We start from the raw sequence: 24,342 nt of genomic DNA on the forward strand, positions 1-24,342 counted from the left end.
TGCCACTAACCAAATTTGTTTTTCTCCCAGATAACATTACTCTCAAACGAGTATTAGAAGTATAACAGAACCAACAAAAATAATTTTCCAAATAATTTTTAGTTACCAACATTATGTTGCCGGGATAAATCTTTTCAAGACAATTTTTAATCAAATTTAGTATGAGAAACGTAACGCTGTTTCCTCACCAAATGTACGTTGTAGTTGCTGAAGCTGTCTATCTCTGTGACTGTTTTTACAGATGTGTTCCCTTTGCACAAGATCTTTCACCTGTGGGACACACTACTGTTGGGCAATTCTTCGTTCCCATTCTGTATTGGGGTAGCTATTCTGCAACAGTTACGCGACAGGCTACTGGCCAATGGATTCAATGAATGCATTCTGCTGTTTTCAGACTTACCAGGTAAGGACCCCTAGCGAATGGCCCCTAGGAAAAGCATCTCCGCGCACGCTATCCCATATGCACATGTACACCGTCAAAAACTTGGTTACATTGAGTTTCGTCAACTTTGCAGTTTTAATGTGGCACTACTGGCTTCAATTTTGTTGATTTATAATGTCTGGGTATCCAGACCACTGACTGCAGTTGGATCTGAACACATGTTTTAATGGTGAATTTTCAGTAGGACTTTTAGCTTTAGATGCGTTGTTATCGAAGGCCAACGCAAGGTTATTGGGGCAATTATTAATTGTAATTTTGTGCTTTATGTACTGTTAATTCTGGTATAATTTATTTCGCCTAATAGGGAATCATGCGAGTGAAAAACATTCACCTCTTCCCATCCAGTTTTTTGTTATTATTTATAAATGTCGTGGCTCCGCAAACTTTCTGTGCTGCCTGCTGTTTTGTAATGTACTTTATGGGGTAGAAACTAGGAATGCTATTATTTGGACCCTTTCTAAACACTACCCCGCTTCATGACAAACTGCTGTTTCCAGTGGCAAACCTCCTCTTTCTATGCACCTGAGCTTGCAGTTGGAAACACGCAGTGACTGAAAGTAGTCTGCCTTATGGGGGGTCGGGGGGGTGACATACCTTTTGCACCGGGTTACACACCGACTTTGTACAGGTTACTTGATCGGCCCAAAGCCCTGGGTTCTCTAAGATTCCAAAAACCTAGTGATCTCAGTCTTGAATGGACTTAGCAATTGAGCATCTACGGCCTTCTGAGGTAGAAAATTCCAGACACTCATCCCTCTGACTGAAAATAAATTCTTATCGCCTCAGTCCAAAATGTCCATCTCCTTATCCTTCGACCATGCCCCCTAGTTTCCCACACCAAACCTTCTCAAAATCTTATACATTTCAATTAATTCCATTCAGCCCCATGTGAATTGGGCTCTACCTTCCTTGTCAAAAGAGACAATCGTACTCTTTGAGAGAAAACAGCCAGCTGAATCTTATTTTAAATTGCTGTGCTTTTCCCAGGTAAAGGCTCGAGTGAGGAGGGCGAACACAAATATTTTCAGATTCGGCCTTGCCACCTGCCATAAGAAAGCACAAGGCATCAGATCAATAAGCCATCATGCTCTATTATCTGGTTTAAGTTGTTTGTAGAAAGGAAATGTTTCAGGAGCAGGCGTATGTCACCTGGGAGCCATGCTGGAGAATCATCGTGTTGACAATATCACCTCTCTCTCCAAGAAGTTATAATAATAATCTTTATTGTCACAAGTAGGCTTATATTAACACTGCAATGAGGTTACTGTGAAAAGCCCCTAGTCACCACATTCCGGCGCCTGTTCGAGTACACTGAGGGAGAATTCAGAATGCCCAAATTACCTAATAAGCACTTCTTTTGGGACTTGTCGGAAGAAACCGGAGCACCCGGAGGAAACCCACGCATCCACAGCGAGAACATGCAGACTCCGCACAGACAGTGACCCAAGCTGGGACTCAAACTTTGGACCTTGATGCTGTGAGGCAACAGCGCTAACCACTGTGCTGAGCGCTGAGGTCCCAGGTCCAATCCCGGCTCTGGGTCACTGTCCGTGTCGAGTTTGCACATTCTCCCTGTGTGTGCCCCTACAACCCAAAGATGTGCAGGGTAGGTGGATTGACCACGCTAAATTGTCCCTTAATTGGAAAAAATGAATTGGGTACTCTAAATTTTTATTTTTTTTAAAGACAAGAAGTCTGGGAAATTTAGTGGAGTTCCTTTTGAGACATTAACACAGTGAATTGTTAAAGGCAAGGTAGTGGATGTTGTGTATGTAGATTTTCAAAAGGTATTTGGTCAGGTGACTCACTAATTGCTACGTGATGCAACTAAAGCAGTATGAATCAAAATTGGTACGGGACAGAAGACTGAGCAATATCAGTCTGTAGATGTTTCTGAATCGTAACAATCCATACTTCCCAGTAACTGTGCAGAATGTGGTTCTCAAGAATATCAGGGAAGTGGTGAACTAAAACTATTTCTCAGATGAGGTTCCACTTTAAATGATGTGCAGTTTATGGGAACACAGGAAAAATTAGCTGGTTCCTCAAGCTGGACCCATTTAAATAAATTTGAAACCCTCCTTCAAAAATGCATTTGAAAAGAAAAGAGGCACTTGCATTCCCAGAGTGCCTTACAGTCTACTGGACATCTCAAAGTGCTTTACAGTCTTGAGTACTTTTGAAATGCCATTAAGGGGAGGTATTGTCACTGGCCCAGTAAATCCAGATCCAGAACAAGATCTGGGGACCCGGGTTCCAATCTCACCATGGCGGATGTTTAATGATTACCATGGAACCATTGCTAACATAGAAAAACATCTCCGTGTGCTTCACTGAGGCATAATCAAACAAGATGCAACAATGAGAGCAAGAGATCTTAGCAGGAGTCTTGGGCTGCACACCTGATCAAAGGAATGTGAAATTCTAGAGAGGGGTAAGTTATATGTCTCGGGGTGGGGGGGGGGGGGTTACAACAGTGATAAGAGGCAAGGACATGGGGCGGTTTAACAGGTTGAGAATTTGAAGTTTTGAGTGTTGCAAACAGTGGGAGAAAATGTAGATTAGCGGGGCAGAGGAGTTGAGTGAGCCTGAGTCCCGATAAAGGATAGGATACAAGCACCAGGATTTTTGGGATGAGCTGAAGATTGCGGGGAGTGGAGGAAGGAAACCGGCATTAGAAAGGTTAGGACAAGCTATTGTTCTAATAAACAGATTTTCAAAGCCGGTTTGACATTAAGAAATAAGCTGTACCAGTAATCAAGATCAAGGTCAAGTAAGTACCATAGCAATATGAAGGCACCATTGTCCAGAAAGTGGATAAAGCAAAGTCAGCAGAAAACCAGTAAAAACCAGTCTTGATAATAGCACAAAATCGCATTCCATAGCATAGACAAATATTCAAACATGAAACATTCAGAACTTATGTTGCACATTGAGGATTGACAGTTAACCATCGAATCAAATGTATTTGATTCTCACCCAAACCAATTAGGATGACATCGAGGTGTAGACAGATGGCTTCAGACTGATAAAATTCTCCTTAATCATGATGGTCCGTACGGCCATCTTTATTCCGGGATCACTCTATACTTTAATCTAACTATTCACTATCTCTATTTTGATATTTTCACTTTTCCATTCTAACTTTTGACGTTCATGCAAGCTGTTTTGCCGTAAGCAAGAAACCGTTTCTGTATTATTTTGAAAGTTAAATTGTTTATAAGTTACTTCTCTTTAAGTCCTTTTGCTAGCCGGATTTTATTGAGAATAGATTTAAGTTTCTCTCAACTGTAATCAAGTGGAGGCAATAAAAGATTCTTATTTGCATCCGAGACATTTAACTCAAATTTCTACTGAGTTTTAGTGTTGCAAGACTTCACTAGATCCGCATGGCAGATCTCTTCACACGGGTTGTCTGGTTTGAGGGTGAGAAAACAAGTGGCTCACAAACTGGTTGAGGCAGAGACAGAGTGGGACATGTTCCAGACCTTTGTGATGGAGGGTGGAAAGCTCAGTGTGAGTCAAGCAAATGAGAAAAATGGCTGTTTTGATGATGATGGTTGAGGGATAAATGCCCCCCAGAACACTCTCGGAATATCACCATGGGATCCTTCAGCTGACCAGGCCATCAGGGGCCTCAGTTTAATGCCTTGTCTGAAAGATAGCACCCCTTGGCAGTGTAGAACCCCCTCGGGACTGTATGCTGCACTGATGTATCAGTGTAAACAATGTGCTTAAGGTCTGGATTGAGGTTTGAACTTGATACGGAGTGCTGCCTGTCCAAGCTGAGAATAGTGCCACCAGCAAAGGGCAAGTGGAGAATAGGGCGCTCAGACATTATGCCGCTTATTATGTTGTACCGGAGTGCTGTTTGTATGGTAGCTCCTACATGCTCACCTTTTATGCCAGAAGGTTCAAGTCATGTGTCTCAGAACGGGCATCTTTGAGACCGAGCCCATGCCAGATTTCGGAACTTGCTGATTTTGGCGGGCGAATCGGAACCCTTTAATTCAGTGAATTGAGCGCACATGAAAACCGAATGACATGATTGCAAATCACTTCAGGTTAACGTCCATGCCTCTGCTGTTATTAATTAACTTCTCACATGTGGGATTTAACGAAGCTTTCATGCCTCCCCCACTTACCTACATCAGAGCACCCTGTTTGAAATAAGAAAAGATCAATCAAACTGAAACGTCGTTAAAAACGGTTGTAACTGAGAACTATTTGTGTTTCTTTATATGTGTTCATGCAAGATTGTACAGTGCTCTGTAATAGCTTTCTTTGAACTAACTTGGACCAGCTGCAAGAAGGCAACCAGTCCCCACGAAACTTAAAGGTTTTGGGGAATTCAGTGCGATGAAGCCTGTGGGCTTTTATTTGGGTGGTCTTAATGGCATCAGAACTCAATCGTGTCGCAAGAATAGGCATTTTGTCCTGTACGATGCATAGCTGAATATTCTACCTCGCTGAATTCTGGTAAGAGGCTTTTGTTCTTCCTGGGCGAGTTCAGCCGTCTCTGCCACATCTCCAACCACCCAGAGTGGGAGAAATGGCAGGCTGGCAAAGCCATGCAGATGCAAGAATTCCCTGCGTTTTTCTGAGCTGTGTCAGGCGGGGCCCAGGATCACTGAGCCACTCTAAACGCCTGGCGTGCAAAGCCGGCAAGCCGCCGCGCCAGTGCAGCAGCAACTAGAACAGGCCATTGAACACCCATTTAAAATCCGCGCATGGCCCCCTTTTATTTAAAAAAGGACTGCCTGTTTTTCAGACGCCGCCAGTTTTCTGATGGCCAGGCTTGAGGTACCGTACCTGTATCCGTTTATCCCTCCGGAAAGGAACTCGAAGTTAGGAATGATTTGACGTGATTGGAACAGCTTCTCGGCCAGACCAGAAACCCAGTGCTTGTTTTAATGGTTTCTATACAAGTAAAGAGTTATGGAACTCTGTTGTACAAAGTTCACGGTTTTGGACGTTTTATTGTCAAATGTGAAAACGTGTTTAACCATGGAGAATTGCATCTGGATCATGCCCTTAACTCTAGTTGAGATGAGTAAAGATAACCTGCATTGCGGATGCAATAGTATCAACACAGCTTTTTATCCCTGCTTCAGGGTACAGTTGGATGCAGCTGCTCATGTGAATGTTCTAGTTTTTAAGGACAGAATAGCTTTCAAGATCGGAAATCAAGCGGAAGAAGCAACTGCCTCTTTCGTATATCTTTCAGCAACACAGTTCCGTTGTGTTCTCTCTGAAGTGTTCTTTGTAACTCTCAAGTCCACCAGCAGACCCGAGGCAGGAACGTGGTGGTTTGTATAGTTTGAGTTCCCATGTGATTGTACTACTTTTATCTTCCACTTCACTTCCAGAACACTGGTGGGAATCGGTGCTGCCTCCAGTAAGTCCACCACCCAATGTGGAACGGAGCCCGGTAGACAAAGAGGATCCCAGAAATTGTGGTTAATTAGCCCTCAACTTGGGGCACTGGAATTGGTTTCGCTGCCTCTGGGCAAAGGAGGGGACCATAAATCTGTCCGGGTTCCTGTTTGTGATTACGGAAAGCATTGATTCTAACTGGAATGTGCTTGTGGAAGGTGGTTGTGAGGAGTGATCCCAGACCGGGAATAGCCTGCGAGCACTGCGATCCGAAGGCAATGCAAACAGGAGGACCATCTGGGCAATGTAACAGAAAGCGACTAGTGCCATGCAACTGGATTAGATTCTTTATTGTCACGTGTACCGAGGTACAGTGAAAAGTATTTTTCTGCGAGCAGAAAACAGATCTTTAAGTACATGAAAAGAAAAGGAAAGAAAATACATAATAGGACAACACAAGGTATGCAACGTAACTACATAAACACCGGCATCATGTGAAGCATACAGGGTGTAGTGTAAATGAGGTCAGTCCATAAGAGGGACGTTTAGGAGTCTGGTAACAGTGGGGAAGAAGCTGTTTTTGAGTCTGTTTGTGCGTGTTCTCAGACTTTTGTATCTCCTGCCCGATGGAAGAAGTTGGAAGAGTGAGTACGCCGGGTGGGAGGGGTCTTTGATTATGCTGCCCGCTTTCCCCAGGCAGCAGGAGGTGTAGATGGAGTCAATGGATGGGAGGCGGGTTTGTGTGATGGACTGGGCTGTGTTCGTGACTCTGAAGTTTCTTGTGGTCTTGGGCCGAGCAGTTGCCATATCAGGCTGTGATGCAGCCAGATAGGATGCTTCCTATGGTGCATCTATAAACGTTGGTAAGAGTCAGTGTGGACATGCAGAATTTCTTTAGTTTCCTGAGGAAGTATAGGTGCTGTTGTGCTGTATCCCAGGATCAGGGGAGAAAATCCAGGAAAGAAGGAAAATCGAGAGTAATGAGTTTCCAAATAATAAAAGTCATCCAGCAATTTCACTTGATTTATTTAGCTTATGGATAAAAGAAATGTACCCTAGTTCGATTCCCTGCTGAGTCATTGTCTGTGTGGAGTCTACACGTTCTCCCCGTGTCTGCATGGGTTTCCTCCGGGTGCTCTGGTTTCCTCCCACAGTCCAAAGGTGTGCAGGTTAGGTGGATTGGCCATGATTGGCCCTTAGTGACCAAAAAGGTTAGATGGGGTTATTGGGTTACGGGGATAGGGTGGATGTGAGGGCTTAAGTGGTTCGGTGCAGCCACAATGGGTCGAATGGCCTCCTTCTGCTGTAAGTTCTATGTTCTACCTGCGCACACTCAAAATTCTGCTCAAAAGGTGAGTTTGTTTTCAGTTCACTTGGCCTTACTGAGTTCAGTTCAATTCAAGTCAGCACAGTAGCATATTCACGTTCCTCTTCTTAATGTAAGCTTGAGGAATGAAGCTCCAGTTTCCATTCTGTGTGGACTGTTGTGGGGATGTGAGGGTGATGGAAAAGAGAGCACAGGGAGACTACCTGCAAGACCGGCTGTGAGAACAACATAATTTTGCTCGGCTTTATCTCCTGAGCTTACTAATAGCACAGCTTTGCTCCTGTCTGGTTGAAGTCCATTTCAGTGGCACTTCACTGATTCTTTGGATGTACCCTTCTTGGCCAAATCTGCATGCAGACCTTCTCGTTGCTTAATCGTGCTTTCGGTGCAGCAGCCAGAGCACGGTAAAGCAAATCTCCCTTCTTTGTTTAATTTCCTCTTGACAAAATATTTATTAGCAGCGTGACGAAGCTCGCTTTATCGGTAATGGCTGAGGTGCAGAGAGCAGCATAATAGCACCTGTATCTCCCTTTGGGTGCGGCTTGCAGCCAACGTCTGTCACTTGGTGCAAATACCCAGGTAATTTGTTGTACGTGGCTGCTGCCTGAAGCGTGGTCCCAGAATATGACTAATGCTATTTCACCCGGAGCAGAAATTCCTTTGTACAATCATTCATGCTTTACACTTGTGGATACATGATGTGGCTGCCTTTATTTCGCCAGTCATCCTTATTATGGTTGCACTTGCCCCAAGGGATTTGAAAACCACAGGTTTTTGTTGCGCCTAAGTATTTATCTATCTTCAGTTTCTTTTTATTTAAAATGTAATTCCTTTCATATCTGAAGATTTGAGCAAAAGTTTGCTTGAGCGAATGTCTCAACCAAGTTATGCATCTTCAACAATTAGTTTGTGATTATTTTGCAAAATAAAAAATGAAGTTCTTGATTGGACCAGGTCTTTCCACTTGTTTTGAGGTTGCCGTGTGTACGAGGCAAATTGATAATTAGTTTGATGATTGGGAAGGGGGAATGTGGGGGTGGGGGGAGTGTTACTCATATTTCTTCGTAATGATTTGATTTTCAGCAGTTCAATGGGGTAACTGATCACGTTCTACCCGAAGGCAGGTCCTGGCTTATTGTCTGATGCTTCATTCTGAGCAGTTTTTTTGGCAGTTTCTGGTGAAAATGAAATGAAAATCGCTTATTGCCACGAGTAGGCTTCAATGAAGTTACTGTGAAAAACCCCTAGTCGCCACATTCCGGCGCCTGTTCGGGGAGGCTGTTACGGGAATCGAACCGTGCTGCTGGCCTGCCTTGGTCTGTTTTCAAAGCCAGCGATTTAGCCCTGTGCTAAACAGAGCGGTGGTGCCACCCTCAGGGATAGGACGAGGGAGTTAGGCCCAAACCTGCCTCAGATAGAACAGGAATCGAACCTGAGCTGCTGGTGTTTTTCTGGACCACACGCTGGTCGTCTAGCCAACTGAACTAACTAACTCTGATGGGAAGCTACGTTTTGAATTTGAAACATGTTAGGGATGTCGGGTCGCATATACAAAAGTTAGGAGGAAGAAATTTGATAAAGAACAATTATTTTGTGACCTTAACAATGGATTTCAGTCAAGTCACGGGTTTGCAACCACTGTGTGGACACCGTATGAGATTACTGCCTGAGAAGTCAGCCCTTTAATTCTGCAAAGCTTTCTTTTGTTCAAACAAAGGGGCTGATTTGATTGAGTTGTTTAAAAGCGCACCGGCATGAGATAGAGTTTAGAGTACTTTATTTTTGGGGGTGGGGGAGGTCTTGGAGAGGGACAGGTTGGGTGAGAAGCATCAAGTGAATTTTCTGAAATTCATTGGGAAAGAACTGTGTTCAACTATGCTAGTCGCAGGCCAGGTGCATTCATGTCATGTTAGTGGTAACTCTTCACTGATTTATGTGTCTAAAGATATTACTGGGGTAAAGGAGTATTGGGAATTTTAATTGTCGTCTTGTGCTTGTATTGGGATCTTTCCAATCTTGTCTGGTGGGAGATGCTTCTTGTTTTGATAATATTTTTATTCTTTGTCTTAAAAGTTCATCCGAAGGCTCCTGTGAATTTGTTCAGTAATTGTTCTCCATGGTGTCTGAAAATAAAAGTGATAATCTATCAAGCCAGGTTTTGCTCTGGGATCTGACTTGTCCGGTACTAACAGTAGCTGGGATCAATCCACACTATTTTAGTGCGTATTGTTAATAGTATTCATTCTATTATGAGAATAATTGATACATTTTGCTTGCAGACTTGTGAGCTCCTTGGCCTTAGTTGAATTTGCTAAGGAGTCCCAGTGGATGCTGGTGTTAAGGATGTAGAATTCTTGTGTTTTTATTTCTATTGCTCCTGTTATGACCTTGGGCTATCCCAAAGCAATTTACAGTAAGAAGTACTTTTGACGTGTAACCAGTGTCAAAGTATAGGAAAAGCATCAGTCATTTTGGGACACAGCACAGCCCCACAAACATCAATGTGATAACTCACCAGTTTTAGGTATTGTTTGAGGAATAAGCATTGACCAGGTCAATTCCTCTATTCCTTGATTTAGTGCTGTGGGATTTCAGAGGGCAGACATGGCCTTTTGATGTCTCATCGGAAAGATGACTCCTCCCAACAGTTGCAGCACTTCCTCAGTGTTAGGTTTTTGTGCTCAAGCCTCTGCAGTGGGACTTGAACACGAAACGTGGTGAGTCGGACGCAGGAGTGCTATCAACTGAGCCAAGATTTTGTGGGGATATTTAAACCAGATATACACAGTTCATCACCTGCTGCCTCAGATAGAACAAGAATCAAACCTGAGCTGTTGGTGTTATTCTGGACCACACGGTAGTCATCTAGCCAACTGAACTAACTAACGCTAGAAAGAAGGAATTTGATAAAGAACAATTATTTTGTGACCTGGCTGAAGGATTTTGGTCAAGTCTGGGGCAAACCAGGGGCTGGTTTAGCTCACTCGGCTAAATCGCTGGCTTTTAAAGCAGACCAAGCAGGCCAGCAGCACGATTCGATTCCCGTACCAGCCTCCCCGGACAGGTGCTGGAATGTGGCGACTAGGGGCTTTTCACAGTAACTTCATTGAAGCCTATTCGTGACAATAAGCGATTTTCATTTTTCATTTCATTTTTTCATTTCATTTCAAGTCACGGGTCGAAAATTAAGAATAACTAGTTTGCAACCACATGTGAACATCCTATGAGATTCCTGCCTGGGAAGTCAGCCCTTTAATTCTGTTCAAACAATGCGGCTGATTTGATTGAGGTGTTTAAAAACATGCAGGCATGAGATAGAGTTTAGAGTGCATTTGTGGGGGGGTGGGAGGGGTGGGGTGGGGGACGGTCTCCGAGAGATATAGGTTGGGTGAGAAGCATTGTACGTGGAAATATTCACAAATAAACCTTTGAGTGAGTAAAGAAACAATTTATTAATTTTCAGAACTCTGGGAGAAAAGGCCTTTGTCCCCCATGGCCTGTGCAGCACCTTTTCTCACCTTGAGCTGAGGTCGCACTGGGTTAATATGCAGAAGGAAAGCGGAATTAGTTTGCATTAGCATTTACACCCAATCAATTCTGTTCGCGTCTCAATTCATAACATGCATCTTTAATGCCATAAATGGCTACAAGTTAGCTCCTACAGCCTCTAATTGGCAGTTTGCCTTACCCGATCAATTCATTACATAGATAACGGTTACATAAAGTCATGGGGTCGATAGTCCAGCCACATTGAACATGTCCTTCCTCATTCCTTGCTATTTCCTTAATTTGAGACCCCTTTGTCAGTTACAAGTAGCTAAGAATACAGACATTGGGCAAAGGTTGCCAACGGCTCATTGTCTCTCCGGATGCATCTGGTTGTGGATCACTTTTTTTGCACAAAGCTTTACTACTTCAGCAGCAGACACTGGTAATAACATAGGGTCAAGAACATTGACGGAGTCCATTTTATATCAGGTGGCATCCATTTTGTATCTTCTGTAGTCCGTTCGGAATTCTACCTCTTCAGCATCAAATGGGCAGAACGGTAGCATAGTCGTTAGCACAGTTGCTTCACAGCAGCAGGGTCTCTGGTTCGATTCCAGCTTGGGTCATGGTGGCACAGTGCAGCCTCACATTTCCAGGGTTCAATTCCTGCCTCGGGTGACTATCTATGTGGAGTTTTCACTTTCTCCCCGTGTCCGCATGGGTTTCTTCCGGGTGCTCCAGTTTCCTCCCACAATCCAAAGATGTGCAGGTTAGGTAGATTGGCCATGGTAAAACTGTCCCTTAGTGTCCAAAAAGGGTAGGTGGGTCACTGGGTTACGGGAGAAGCTTGGGTTAAGTAGGTTGCTCTTTCCGAGGGCTGGTTCAGACCCGATGGGCAAAATGGCCTCCTTCTGCACTGTAAATTCTATGATTCTCATGAATGAAATTGTGCAAGATATATTGGGATCCGTGCTACCTCACGTGTTTCCCATCAATTCAGAGTGTACACTGGGACTTGTAGTTTCCTTTCTCTCTGATCTTCCAAATGCTCATTCCAGGCGCCATGATATTTCAACTTGTTCTCTGACAGCCAACATTTTTAGCAAAGTTATTTGCTTGCAATATATTCCACCATTTGTTAGCAAATACAAATGTCAGAAGGCTGTAACAAATGCAATGCAGAGTGTAGTTAAGCACTCAGCATAGTTTGTGCGAGGTGCTTAACACTTAAAATTATTCAGCCTCATATAGATTTTTAGATGCAGTTGTTATCTGCTATGTAAATAGAAGGTTACTGCTTTATTTCAGAACAGTGGGAAAATTTGCAATGTTTGATACCATGAACAAGTTCCTCACTACTCCGAATATGCACCTGTTGAAAGGCAGTGAGACGTGTGCACGGTGAACTTGGAAGAGATCAGTGACAGAATTGTCTTTTTTTATTCTCTATTCTCACCCATTAGTGGGGAAAGATACAGAAGGATCCAGAGGAGCAAGTTTTTCATACACAGCGTGGTGAGTGTATGGAACCAGCTGCCAGTGGCAGTAGTAGAGGCGGGCACAGTTTTGTCTTTTCAAAAGCATTTAGACAGTTGTATGGGTAAGATGAGTATAAAAGGTTATGGCCAAATGCGGGCAATTGGGACTAGCTTAATGGTAAAAACTGGGCGGCATGGACGAGTTAGGCCGAATGGCCTATTTCCATGCTGTAAACCTCGATGCCTCCATGTGAGGCAAATAGACAGCTGGGTATTGTTATAAGGCACAATAGCATAGTGGTTAGAACTGTTGCTTCACAGCGCCAGGGTCCCAGCTTCAATTCCCGGCTTGGGTCACTGTCTGTGCAGAGTCTGCATCTTCTCCCCATTTCTGCGTGCTCCAGTTTCCTCCCACAAGTTCCGAAAGACGTGATTGTTAGGTGAATTGGACAATCTGAATTCTCCCTCCGTGTACCTGAACAGGGGCCGGAATGTGGTGACTAGTGGCTTTTCTTAGTAACTTCATTGCAGTGTTAATATAAGCCTACTTGTGACACTAATAAAGATTATTATTATTATTACAGTTGTGTTGTGTCTCACAAAGAGGTCTGGAGACTTGTACGGTTGAACATAAACTGTTTATTGGTAAAACAATTATATACATCCCTGCATAGATGCTGTCTCCGTGCTTTCTCCTTCACACACCATCTACATCATGTGACTCTACATTGCTACCATGGGCGGCACCATTCTCTAGTATCACATTAACCCTTGCTCTGCCTGAGCCCCCTTATGCTACGAGTTGTACTAACTGGCAGGGTTGAACAGCTTGGCTTTTTGAGTTCATCATTATCAATTCATGTACTTGTTTGGATTTCAGAAATTGACATTGAGCGTTGTGTTAGAGAGTCTATCAATCTTTTCTGCTGGACGCCCAAAAGTGCTACGTACAGACAGCACGCTCAACCACCTAAACCTGCATCTGATAGCAATGGAGTGTCTCGAACCTCATCCTACTATTCTGCAGACTATCAGGACGTTCCCAAGACTGATCTTGTGAGTAGTTCTGGAACATCATTTCCAATGGGTAGCTTTATGAGCGCAGTGGTTCAGTGTCAACATAAAACCCTCGGGTCAAATTCCAGTCTCTGTTAACTCCTGCAGGAGGAGGCGAGTCTTCCCTCTTTCAATGAAATGGCGAGCAGCATCTTATGTACGTTTCATATTTTTTAGTATATAAACATTATCTTTGGTTTATTATTATTGAAGGCTGTGACAAATACAGAGAGTACTTTTAGCACTTAGGATTGTGCAAGGAGCTTACATTTAAAACTGTAGCATAAATTTTCTATGTGCAATTCGAACAGCTGATTACTCCTTTGATTCAGTCAGCAGGTAAGTATCAATGTTTTACAGCAACATATATACATTGAACATGTTTATCACCATTCAGAATATACCCTTGGTGAAAGCCTTTTAAATAGCTAGATTTTTAAGTGAAAGGACGTAATATAATTCATAGATCTGAACCTTCCCATCAACATTGAGTGCCAAGTTATACATGGTCAATAAACATTCTGCATGAATATGCACTCTCTCTATCCTCCACCCTCCCTCCCTCTCCCTCTCTCTCTCTCACTCACTCTCACTCTCTCTCACTCTCTCTCACTTTCTCTCACTTTCTCTCACTTTCTCTCACTTTCTCTCACTTTCTCTCACTCGCACTCTCACTCTCGCACTCACACTCTCTCACACTCTCACTCTCTCACTCTCTCACTCTCACATTCTCTCTGACACACACTCTCTCTCTCTCTCTCTCTCTCTCTCTCTCTCTCTCTCTCTCTGACACACACTCTCTCTCTCTCTCTCTCTCTCTCTCTGACACACTCACTCTCTCTCTCTCTCTCTCTCTCTCTCTCTCTCTCTCTCTCTCTCTCTCTCTCTCTCTCTCTCTCCGTTCTATTTAAATGAACAAAATCTATTCCTAGTTGAATCAACTGTCTAATTAACTTCTTTTTTATTACTCCTTTGTCAGAATTACAAAGCCAGAGTTCAGAGTGTGGACAGGGCCAAACCCCTAATCCAGCTCCTTGCCTGCTCCAAAAACCAATTCAAATTGAATCCAGTTCATGGACCCCACAGGGCAGACATACCAGATCCAGCATTACACTTAACCTCACGCTCAGCCAAAAGGCCGAGAAGCAATTAACTGTCTAATGAACTTTAATTGTTTCTGTATTTTGGTCTGCTTTTTGGTATCATTGCGTTCAACTGGGGAAATATTTCCCTGGAGACAGTGATACCAATTTAACATCTAGTCAACAATCTTTATTGAAGGGCAGCACGGTGGCGCAGTGGTTAGCACTGGGACTACGGCGCTGAGGACCCGGGTTCGAATCCCGGCCCCTGGGTCACTGTCCGTGTGGAGTTTGCACATTCTCCCCGTGTCTGCGTGGGTTTCACCCCCACAACCTAGAAGATGTGCAGGGTAGGTGAATTAGCCATGCTAAATTGCCCCTTAATTGGGGGGAAAAAATAATTGGGTCACTCTAAATTTATTTTAAAAACCAATCTTTACTGGGTGACTAATGGAGTGGGTCGTATAAATTTTTAGATGTATTCAATATTATCATGCATCAAGATAGAACGATAGAGGCCAGCAGTGCAGAAGCAAGCCATTTGGCTCACGTGCCTGTGCCAGTTCTGTATCAGGGAAATATAAGACTAATCCCCACTGCCCCACCATTTCCTTATAACGGAACCGCGGGGAAGAAAACTAAAGATCTTTGAATTTATATAGGAAAATATGAGCAGGGGGAGACCATTCTGCCCCTCAAGCCAGTTCTGGCTTCCAAGATCATGGCTAATCTTCATCTGTACTCCTTTTTACCCACCTTAGTTCCGTAACCCTTATTAATCACACCTAACAAAAATCTATCAATCTTAGTTTTGAACTAATCCTCAGAACTATTTAGTGGAGTGAATTCCAAAATCTCACTACCCTGTGTCTGAGGAAGTGCTTCCTCATGTCACCCCTGACCAGCCTGGCTTTAATGTTGAAGTTATGCCCCCTTGTTCCGGTCTTGCCCAACATTGGCAAGCCTTCAAACTATCCTATCCTTTGCTCTAAAAATATTAGAAGCACCTCAAATAGATCACCCCTTAATCTTCAGTGTTCAATATACAAGCCTAATTGTCTTTGTGAGCTCAGAATGTCGCTCACACTCTACTCTCAATAGTCGTTAATGTAATGTCATGGAAGGATGATTAAAGGGACAGCGTTGCCAAAGTGGAAACGCCTTACCTTCTGAATGAGCACAAAAAGTCACATTTAGTGAATCCAAGTCACAAACCTGCCTTCAGTTGCAACAAAAAAAAAGTAAACTTTTATTTCAGGCATTGCCTTTTACAATCTTTCTCCAACAGGTTTGAGCTGAATGTTCAACGCTGACTGTTACTGGAACGGCGCACACATTAAAAATTCCCCAGTGCAGGGTTAAGAAATCGTTCAGCCTTGATTGCACTACCTAAACTCTTGGCACAGTGGTCTGTTAGGATTGTTTATTTTTCTTTAGAGCTTAAAATAAAGTTTCACTTTCCCTCCCCTTCTGTCCCTCAGTCAAATTGGCCAGCACATCTCGGCCCTGCAGAACTGCTGAGCTACCGTGCTGCCAAATTTGATGTAAAGGCGGCACGGTAGCACAGTGGTTGCACTGTTGCTTCACAGCGCCAGGGTCCCGGGTTCGATTCTGGCTTGGGTCACTGTCTGTGCGGAGTCTGCACGTTCTCACCATGTCTGCGTGGGTTTCCTCCGGGCGCTCTGGTTTCCATCCCACAAGTCCCGAAAGACGTGCTTGTTGGGTGAATTGGACATTCTGAATTCTCCCACAGTGTAGCCGAACAGGCGCCGGAATGTGGCGACGCGGGGATTTTGACAGTAACCTCATTGCAATGCTAATGTAAGCCTGCTTGTGACAATAATAAAGATTATTATTAAAAATAATTAATCATCCTTCTAGCTGTTGCAAAATTTGGTTTCCGTACATGGCTGTTCTGTTATAAACGCCTTGATTTCCATCTGTCCATAGCTTGAGGCAGGTAGCGTTAAGGGCCCTTCATTGACCAGTTTCCCTTCACCTATTCAAAAGAGCAGGATGGAAAAAAATCAGCAGATTTGTTGTCTCTAGATGCACAACCTTTCTGGCATTAGAGTTGCATGATCGATTTCAAAGCAATCCATCTAGATTGCATTTGGAAAGAAAAACAAACCCATGTTGCAACCCAAGAATCCAATGCTTTTCTACGTGCACCTCCAAAGACACTAGAGCTTAAAACCGTATCATGATCACTTCTTAGAATAAACACTTGAGTCTCTTTATTCATTCACAGGATGGGGTCAGCACCGGCAAGACATTTATTCCCAATCCCTAATTTCCCCTGAGAAGCTGTGGTTGAGCTGACTTCTTAACAACTGTCTGGTTTGCTAGTCCATCTCAGAGGGCAGTCGAGAGTCGGTCACATTTCTCTGGGTTTGAGTCAGCTATAGGCTAGGCTCTGACAAAGAGCCATCGGACTCGAAACGTTAGCTCTTTTCTCTCCCTCCAGATGCTGCCAGACTTGCTGAGATTTTCCAGCATTTTCCCTTTCGTTTCAGATTCCAGCATCCGCAGTAATTTGCTTTTATCCTACTGAATTTAAGTTCTTCAGCTGCCCTGGTGGTAAATAGAGGTCATGGCCAGGGTTTGCAGGATGGCGGGATTTCCCATCTTGCCAGCCAAAGAGTTGATGGGGTCGAGAACGTCTGCCCTTTGCTCCCGTGAGCATTAATAGGTTGCAGGCAGCACTTCCGTCCCCCACTCAAATTGGCAAGAAGCTCTCGGTCCTGCAGAACCAGAGACTGCAGGGCTGGGCACCCAAGTCCAAGGATTCCAGGAAAAAGGAGGTTTTTAGGGATCGGGCTTGCGCCATACCCGTCGCCGACTCCTGTCAGCCTCAAAGTTAAGGCTTGGCAGGGAAATGGCCCTTAAGTGGTCACTAGTTGGCCACTTATTTGCCTCAGTTGGAGCAAGGGTGAGACACCTGTCTGAGCCCTCGCCAGCCCCAACATTAGGAAGAGTTTATTAACCAAGTGGGGTAGTTAGAGGTTATTATGAATACAATATTCACTTTTCTAACTTCACACCCAAAAAGAACAGCTTACAATTACTCCTTTGACATCACTATTCAATTTCCAATTAAACTACAAGAAAAGGAACATACAGCTCTCAATCTGTGTTACTGTGGGAGATCAGAATTCAACTCCTCTCTCCAAAGCGTGCTTCAGAAACTGCCTCTCTGAAGCTTTTCAAAATGTGTCTCAGCATTCCTTGACTCCACCCAGCAATGACCTTGTCTCCCCAAGTTGAAAAAACAACTTCTCTCTGCATGCTGCAGAGCACATTAACTCCCCAGGGACTTCCCCAGTCAAACCACAGCCCATTAGCCCAGACTGAAAAACACATTCCTTTGTCAATTTCACCTTCTGGCTGCTACAAGCACCCAGGCTCTGCAAAACAGAATTATTTTTAAACAAACATGACCCCTGCAATCAAACACACTCCAACCCCAAACTTTTAACCCTTAAATTGCCCGATACTTAGATTCTAATATTTCTAAAGTTTTCCAGTCGTCGCACGCCACCTTTGGCAACCGTTGTCAGCATCGTACAGAGACCAGTCAAATATAACATGGAGGCCAATTGCAGTCTAAAGCTTCCTCTCCTTTGCCACATGACTGTGACTTAATTGAACTCACATTTCAGGGAATACACCTGTGGTTTGATTTTGCATATTAGCTCTCCTCGTGATCTGCCTGACTGTGCAGATAATTTCTGGTCGGTTTTGTACTCTAGGCTTGTGGCCGCTAATTATTTGTCTGTAACAGATTGCAGGTCAGACTTTTGCACCCTTTCCATTCGTGCTGGATTTGTCTATAAGGTGTAGAAATAGGTCAACAGTGTGCTAACTCACCAAGTGAGGAAGTTTCTCCAAAACTGTGAAAACATCAAAAAGTGACTGGGCAACTATTTGCTTTTATTCTCCCTTTCGGTATATTTTTTCAGTGTATATTTATTAGAGCTGCTATTATGGCTTTGATTTTACCTGCAGTCGATTACACAGCAGATGTTAATTGCTGAGCAAACTAAATCCCAGAGGGAAACTTTACTTACTCGGTAATATATTTTGTTTTTAATGTTCTGAAAATGAGAAGAAAAAGTTCTAATCTCAGCAGCACAAAATCAAGGAACACTTCTGGAATATTAAAATTAAAAGTAAAGGGTTTATTAACAAGAAGAAAAGAAAACTTAAGCACACAAGATTGCAACAACACATTTAAAATTAGTCTTACAAAGCATTCCCCAAACGCACTCGCTACTTGATCAGACCCACATGTAAACTCCCTCCAGGCAACAATCCCTGATAGATGTTTAACTTTACAAAATCGAGTTATATTACCCCAAGGCAAAGCTACTGTTGCTTTAATAAGGCATGCCACGCAACCTCTCAAACTCTCTTCCGCTTGGCTGTGGAAATTCAAAACTTCAGGACAAGACTGCCTTTTTACAGCCTGAAGACTTTCCCAGCTTGACTGGGCGACTGATTCAAACTGCACTTCTCCTCCCATCCCAGAGCTGTTTCAAACAGGTCTTCCTCAAAGGTTTCATACAGACAACAACTGAGCTATCAACCTACCTCCTTAAATATCCGTGTGAACTTTCACCTATTGTTCTCAGCACATCTTGAACTTATGTTTCCGAAATATAAAAATCTTTCATGTTTACCTATGGCCCCCACAATCAAATAACATTTAATAACCTTCCCTCGTTTACTTCTGAAACCTTTGCAAGCTGTGAAAGTCTTTAGAGATTGAAAAACTGAAAGCAACAGGTTCCTAAGTATCTCCTCATGCATATTTCTAAACCTTGATTGTTTAATTACAAAGCACTTGACCAGGAAAGTCTCCTTGCAAATACATTCAACTTGCACCTTTATTTATTTTACCTCAGTTCTTCCAGACATGAGGTTCCCATTCCCAGCTTAATTAAATCATTCGTACCAGCACACAGTCAGACAGCCTTCTTTACAGAATAACACAATATTTCCCCCAAAGTATTTTTAAAGTTAACACTCATTCTCACAATATCAAAGCTTTTTCAGTTGCCAAATGAACAGCTCTTCTACAGGGAATTATTGGTGCTGGACAAGTACTTCAGTGTGAAGAACCTTGCTCCTGTATGCTGCAGAAGAGTTCTTTGATCAGAAAGACTCTTTTTTTATAATGAGCCTGTGCTGAAGATATCGTCTGCGAAGTCTCAATGTTGGTGTGCATTTTAGTTAATTTTCAGCATGAGCTGCAGTTCTGTGTGGTAGAGTAGGCATCAGGGAACTGAAGATCTGGGTTTAATAAAACTGCTCGTTACTTGAGATTTTATTCCTGGGCCTCTCCTTGCTGGATTTTCCGACCCGAGGGATCTGAGCTCACTTGTATTGCTAACCTTTCCATGCCACCTCGGACGTGTTAGGATAAATATGCTTCCCTTTGGATATGGTGTTAAATTGAATTGTTGCTTTCCTGTCCTGGAGGTTGATAAAGATCTTGCACCAAGTGTTGTGGTAATCACAATACTCTGACATGTCGTCCCCAGGAGAAAACCTCAGCCCTCTAATCCGGCCGCAAGCCTGTCAAGTTTCATTCTTTTGATTAAAACGAAATAAAACCTTGACCTGTTTCTTTGCGCCTCACTTTTCGAAAATAAACACGGCTCTTTATGTTTGAATACGTGAGCTGATTGACCAGAGAACCGACTGAGGTTCTTTGTCTCGATGGGAAAGATAATAATGTAGTCAGAAGCTGGCTCTTAAAGTGAATGACTGACTAAGCACAGCTCAAAATCTCTCTGACAGCCTCGCCCCAGCAAACTCTGTGCACCCCCACCTCCAGTGAAGCTAAATAATCCACACAATATGGTGTTATTAAGGTTCTATGCAGGCTTCTCATTACCGCTGATATTTTACACTCTGTGCCTCTTGTAATTAAATGGAGAATTCGATTAGCTTTTAATATAGCCTTGTCAACGTGAGGTGTAACCTTCAGTGCCCTGTGAACCGTTCCCCCAAATCCCCCTCTTGTTCCAAATCACTGAGTCCACGTCCATTCAGAGTATTATTACTGTTGTTATTTTGATTTAATAAAATGTGCCCTATGACAGCTTTCGAATAATTGCAAATAATTAACGTGCACAGGGAATGCAGTTTTGCCGCAGTTCTACAAAGCCCTGGCTAGACCACACGTGGAATATTGAGAGTGATTCTAGGCACCTTACTTTCTGAAAATAGGGTGGGGTGTGTGGCTTGGGGGTGGTGGGGCTGCGGTGGTGGTTGATACTATATTAATTATAAACCTCAGATTGGTAGGCTTTCTTTAACCAGAAGTATTAAGGAATATGGGACTAAGGGAGTTTGGATTGGGTTACAGATTAACCATACTTTAGTTGACGGGCAGATCAAGCTATTTTTGTTATCTGTTCTCCACCACCGTACCACCCCACCCCCTATCCCTTAATCATCTCCTATAATCTCCCTTTTAGTAGCTTGTACAGTGCTTTGCAAAATTTTAGGCCACATCCAGTACATTTCCCCAACCACCGTGTCCATAGAATCCATCCATAGATTCCCAACAGTGCAGAAGAAGGCCACTCGGCCAATTGGATCGGCACCGACCCTCTGAATGAGGACCTGACCCAGGCCCACTCTCCCATAACCCCAACCTAGCCTTTGGACACTAAGGGGCAAGTTAGAATGGCCAATTCACCTTTTTTGTTTGTTCTCGGGATGTGGGCGTCGCTGGCTAGGCCAGCATTTGTTGCCCATCCCTAATTGCCCTTGAACGGAGTGGCTTGCTAGGCCATTCCAGAGGGGGCAGTTAAGAGTCAGCCGCATCGGTGTGTGGGTGTGGAGTCGCAGACCCGGTAAGGATGGCAGGTTTCTTTCCCTGAAGGACATTAGTGAACCAGGTGGGTTTTTACGACAATCGGCAATGGTTTCATGGTCGTCATTAGATTTTTAATTCCAGATTTTTTATTGAATTCAAATTTGACCATCTGCCGTGATGGGGTTTGAACCCGGGTCCCCAGAACATTTACCTGGATTACTAGTGACGATACCACTATGTCATTGCCTGCCTTCTTGTGCACATCTTTGCAATGTCATGTGGAATAAAGCGGGAGGAGGTACATGGTGCCGATCTTTTGGGGTTCCAGTCCCCTGCTGTACCCCATACTGGCTGGATTTTTATAATCGGTGATCGCTTTACTTTATGAACCTGGTTTTGCTGTCTCATTGCTTCCATTGGAAGATAAAATGTGTTCCCAAGTAAACTAAGCTGAGAACTTTCTTCCCAGAGAAATGAAGGCTCAAGCATTCTCGTGTATTTGTCAAAGTGAATTATGGATGAATATCTACATCTCGGCTGACACCCTACCCAACAAAATGAAGGAAACAGTTGTCCAATCTTTCACTAACACCAGCTGCACATATGCTGGCTGTGAACGGAAATAGATTTTAATAGCTGGCATTCATGAGAAAAATGCACCACAAATCCGGAGCAACTTCAGGAAACAAATAAGACGAGGGGCTGGATTCTCCACCAGCGGGATTCTCCGTTGCGCTGGCAGCACACCCACACCCCATGGGTTTCCCGGCGGCCACAATGGGAAATCCCATTAGCAGGTGGCGGGAACGGAGAATCCCACTGCCGGCGAGGGCGGACCGCCCAGGAAAACGCAACGGCCGGACCGGAGAATCTCGCCCCAGACCTTTTGGTCAGAATGTTTTCACTTATTGTTTCCCTCCATTGCAAAGACCCTGACGTGTTTAATCTGCCTCCAGTTCTGAATACAATTTGCGATCCTTTGTTCTTCCCCAGTTTTTTTAATCTTTCCCAAGAGGCATGACCATCAAAAAGAAGGATGGGAACATACAAATCTGAAGCAGGAATAGGCCACTCGAGCCTGCTCTGGAATGTTTTCAAAGTCCCCAGGTCATCCATTGACCACCATTCCAAGGAATGCAATAGTCTTGCCTTCTGGGAAGTGTAGGTAGCCTGGCCTTCTGGATTTTGGGTGGGGGTGGGGGAGGACGTGTTGCTTGTCTTGTCTTTCCTAGGGGGTTAGTCTCACCTTAGGGGTTAGGGTGCTGGTGATCTTGTCTTCTCAAGGGGCTGGACCTGCATTCCACGAAAGCCCTCGCATTTCGAGCATTGATGGTCTGACCCCTGACCCCCTGAGAAGGAAGTCTCACCTTGGAAGATGGATGCAATGTCACCACTTGCCAGAGTGCGTTTCAAATGTCTGTGCCACAGAATGACAGTGCATAATATCAATTAAGACGCACCTGAATGAAGTTTTGTTGCCTCGTTAGGTTAAGATCAGCTACACTGCTGGACACTGTTGGGCAGCACGGTAGCATAGTGGTGAGCATAATTGCTTCACAGCTCCAGGTCCGAGTTTCGATTCCCGGCTTGGCCACTGTCTGTGCGGAGTCTGCACGTTCTCCCCGTGTGTGTGGGGGTTTCCTCCGGGTGCTCCGGTTTCTTCCCACAGTCCAAAGATGTACAGGTTAGGTGGATTGGCCCTGACAAATTGCCCTTAGTGTCCAAAATTGCCCTTGGTGTTGGGCGGGGTTAGGGGGACAGGGTGGGGGTTGTGGGCTTGGGTAGGGTGCTTTTTCCAAGAGCCAGTGCAGACTCGGTGGGCCGAATGGCCTCCTTCTGCACTGTAAATTCTATGAAATTCCTGTAACTGTAAAATCTAACAATGGGAATTTTCCATTTTAGATGGTTTGGCACAAAGCGAAATGTCACAACACTCATAGTAATCTTCAAAATAAGGCTTTACTGGATCAAATTCCATACCCACAATACCTTGTCTGTAATTAAAATGCTCACTGCATTTTGGTAAAAATATTTGGTATGTACTGTGACGATATCACCTCAGAAAATAGTACTGACCAGGTAATCTGGTTCCACGTTGTTTATTTTTTAAAAAAGGTCTGTGTCTTGGTATCTGATCCATATTGTAATCGGAATACTCGTCTTAGACAGAGCCTGTTATATTTTCCACCAGCTCTCTGGTTACAGCTCAGAGTGACGCTCTGTGTGTCTCATATTGTTGCTTTGATCTATTTTAATGTGCAGGCATGCGAGTAAAGTACGGTTGGATTGTTGGCTGGTTGCGTTGAAAGCCATGTTTCGGGCAGATGTGGGGTTTTCTTTTGTTCTCCGCTTTCACTGCAGGCAGAGAGTTTATCTGGGTCTGACGTACCTGTTTGTACACGAGAAATTTGAAAACCCTTGACGGGAAGCAGAGCTCGGGAGATGTTATTGGTGTTAACGTCTGAGCTGTGTAGGAAACTGCGTCCTTTAACTGCTGCTGCATTATGCTGTTAAAAATGTCCCAGGGTGAATTAACCAGGCTGTATATCATTTAGCACTGAACAAGTGTTTCAGATGAGGACACAAGGAGCCACACTGGACTGCACACTGCCCGATGCCTCGTTAAAACACCAGCATGTGTCGGATACCTTTCGCAGTTATCTTGTAAAACAGGCATCCTTGTGGTTTGGAGAAGGCTTCAGGAATTTCAGTCCCTGCCCAAAGTAGGACTTGACAACAGAAACATACCGGCCTGCACTGCAACAGGTGCTGCAAGGTTCTTTATATGATGAATATTTTTTTTAATTGCCTGACATGGTCACTCCTCCCCATTCCCCTGCCCATTCTTTCTTTTTGTTTTGTTATAAATTTAGAGTACCTAATTCATTTTATCCAATTAAGGGGCAATTTAGCGTGGCCAATCCACCTACTCTGCACATCTTTGGGTTGTGGGGGGGTGAAACCCACGCAAACACTGGGAGAATGTGCAAACTCCTCACGGGCAGTGACCCAGAGCCGGGATCGAACCCGGGACCTCGGCGCCGTGAGGCAGCAGTGCTAACCACTGCGCCCCCGTGCTGCCCCCTTCCCGTTCGTCAATACACACTTCTGCCCCACTCCTCATTTTTACAAAGTATTGAAAAATACGGATTTTCGATGCGTTTTGACTTGGAGCTTGATTCGGATGCTACAAGCTTATTTTTTAATGTTTCCCGAAAATGATGGCTTCCAGCCTCTGTGGCGACAGTAACAGATGTGAA

At 44.0% G+C, this 24,342-nt stretch overlaps 1 protein-coding gene across 3 annotated transcripts in view; it reads left to right on the forward strand.

The window, feature by feature from the left end:
- The window catches only part of tbck (TBC1 domain containing kinase), a 224,598-nt gene that overhangs the window by 120,202 nt on the left and 80,054 nt on the right, over positions 1 to 24,342 (forward strand). For all 3 annotated transcript variants that reach the window (XM_038792700.1, XM_038792702.1, XM_038792701.1), the window contains exons 22-23: positions 242 to 403; positions 12,993 to 13,168. In XM_038792700.1, coding sequence (XP_038648628.1) covers positions 242 to 403; positions 12,993 to 13,168 — 338 coding nt within the window. The remainder of the gene's footprint in view (positions 1 to 241; positions 404 to 12,992; positions 13,169 to 24,342) is intronic.

This window comes from Scyliorhinus canicula, chromosome 3 (assembly GCF_902713615.1).
Source record: "Scyliorhinus canicula chromosome 3, sScyCan1.1, whole genome shotgun sequence".
NCBI lineage: Eukaryota > Metazoa > Chordata > Chondrichthyes > Carcharhiniformes > Scyliorhinidae > Scyliorhinus > Scyliorhinus canicula.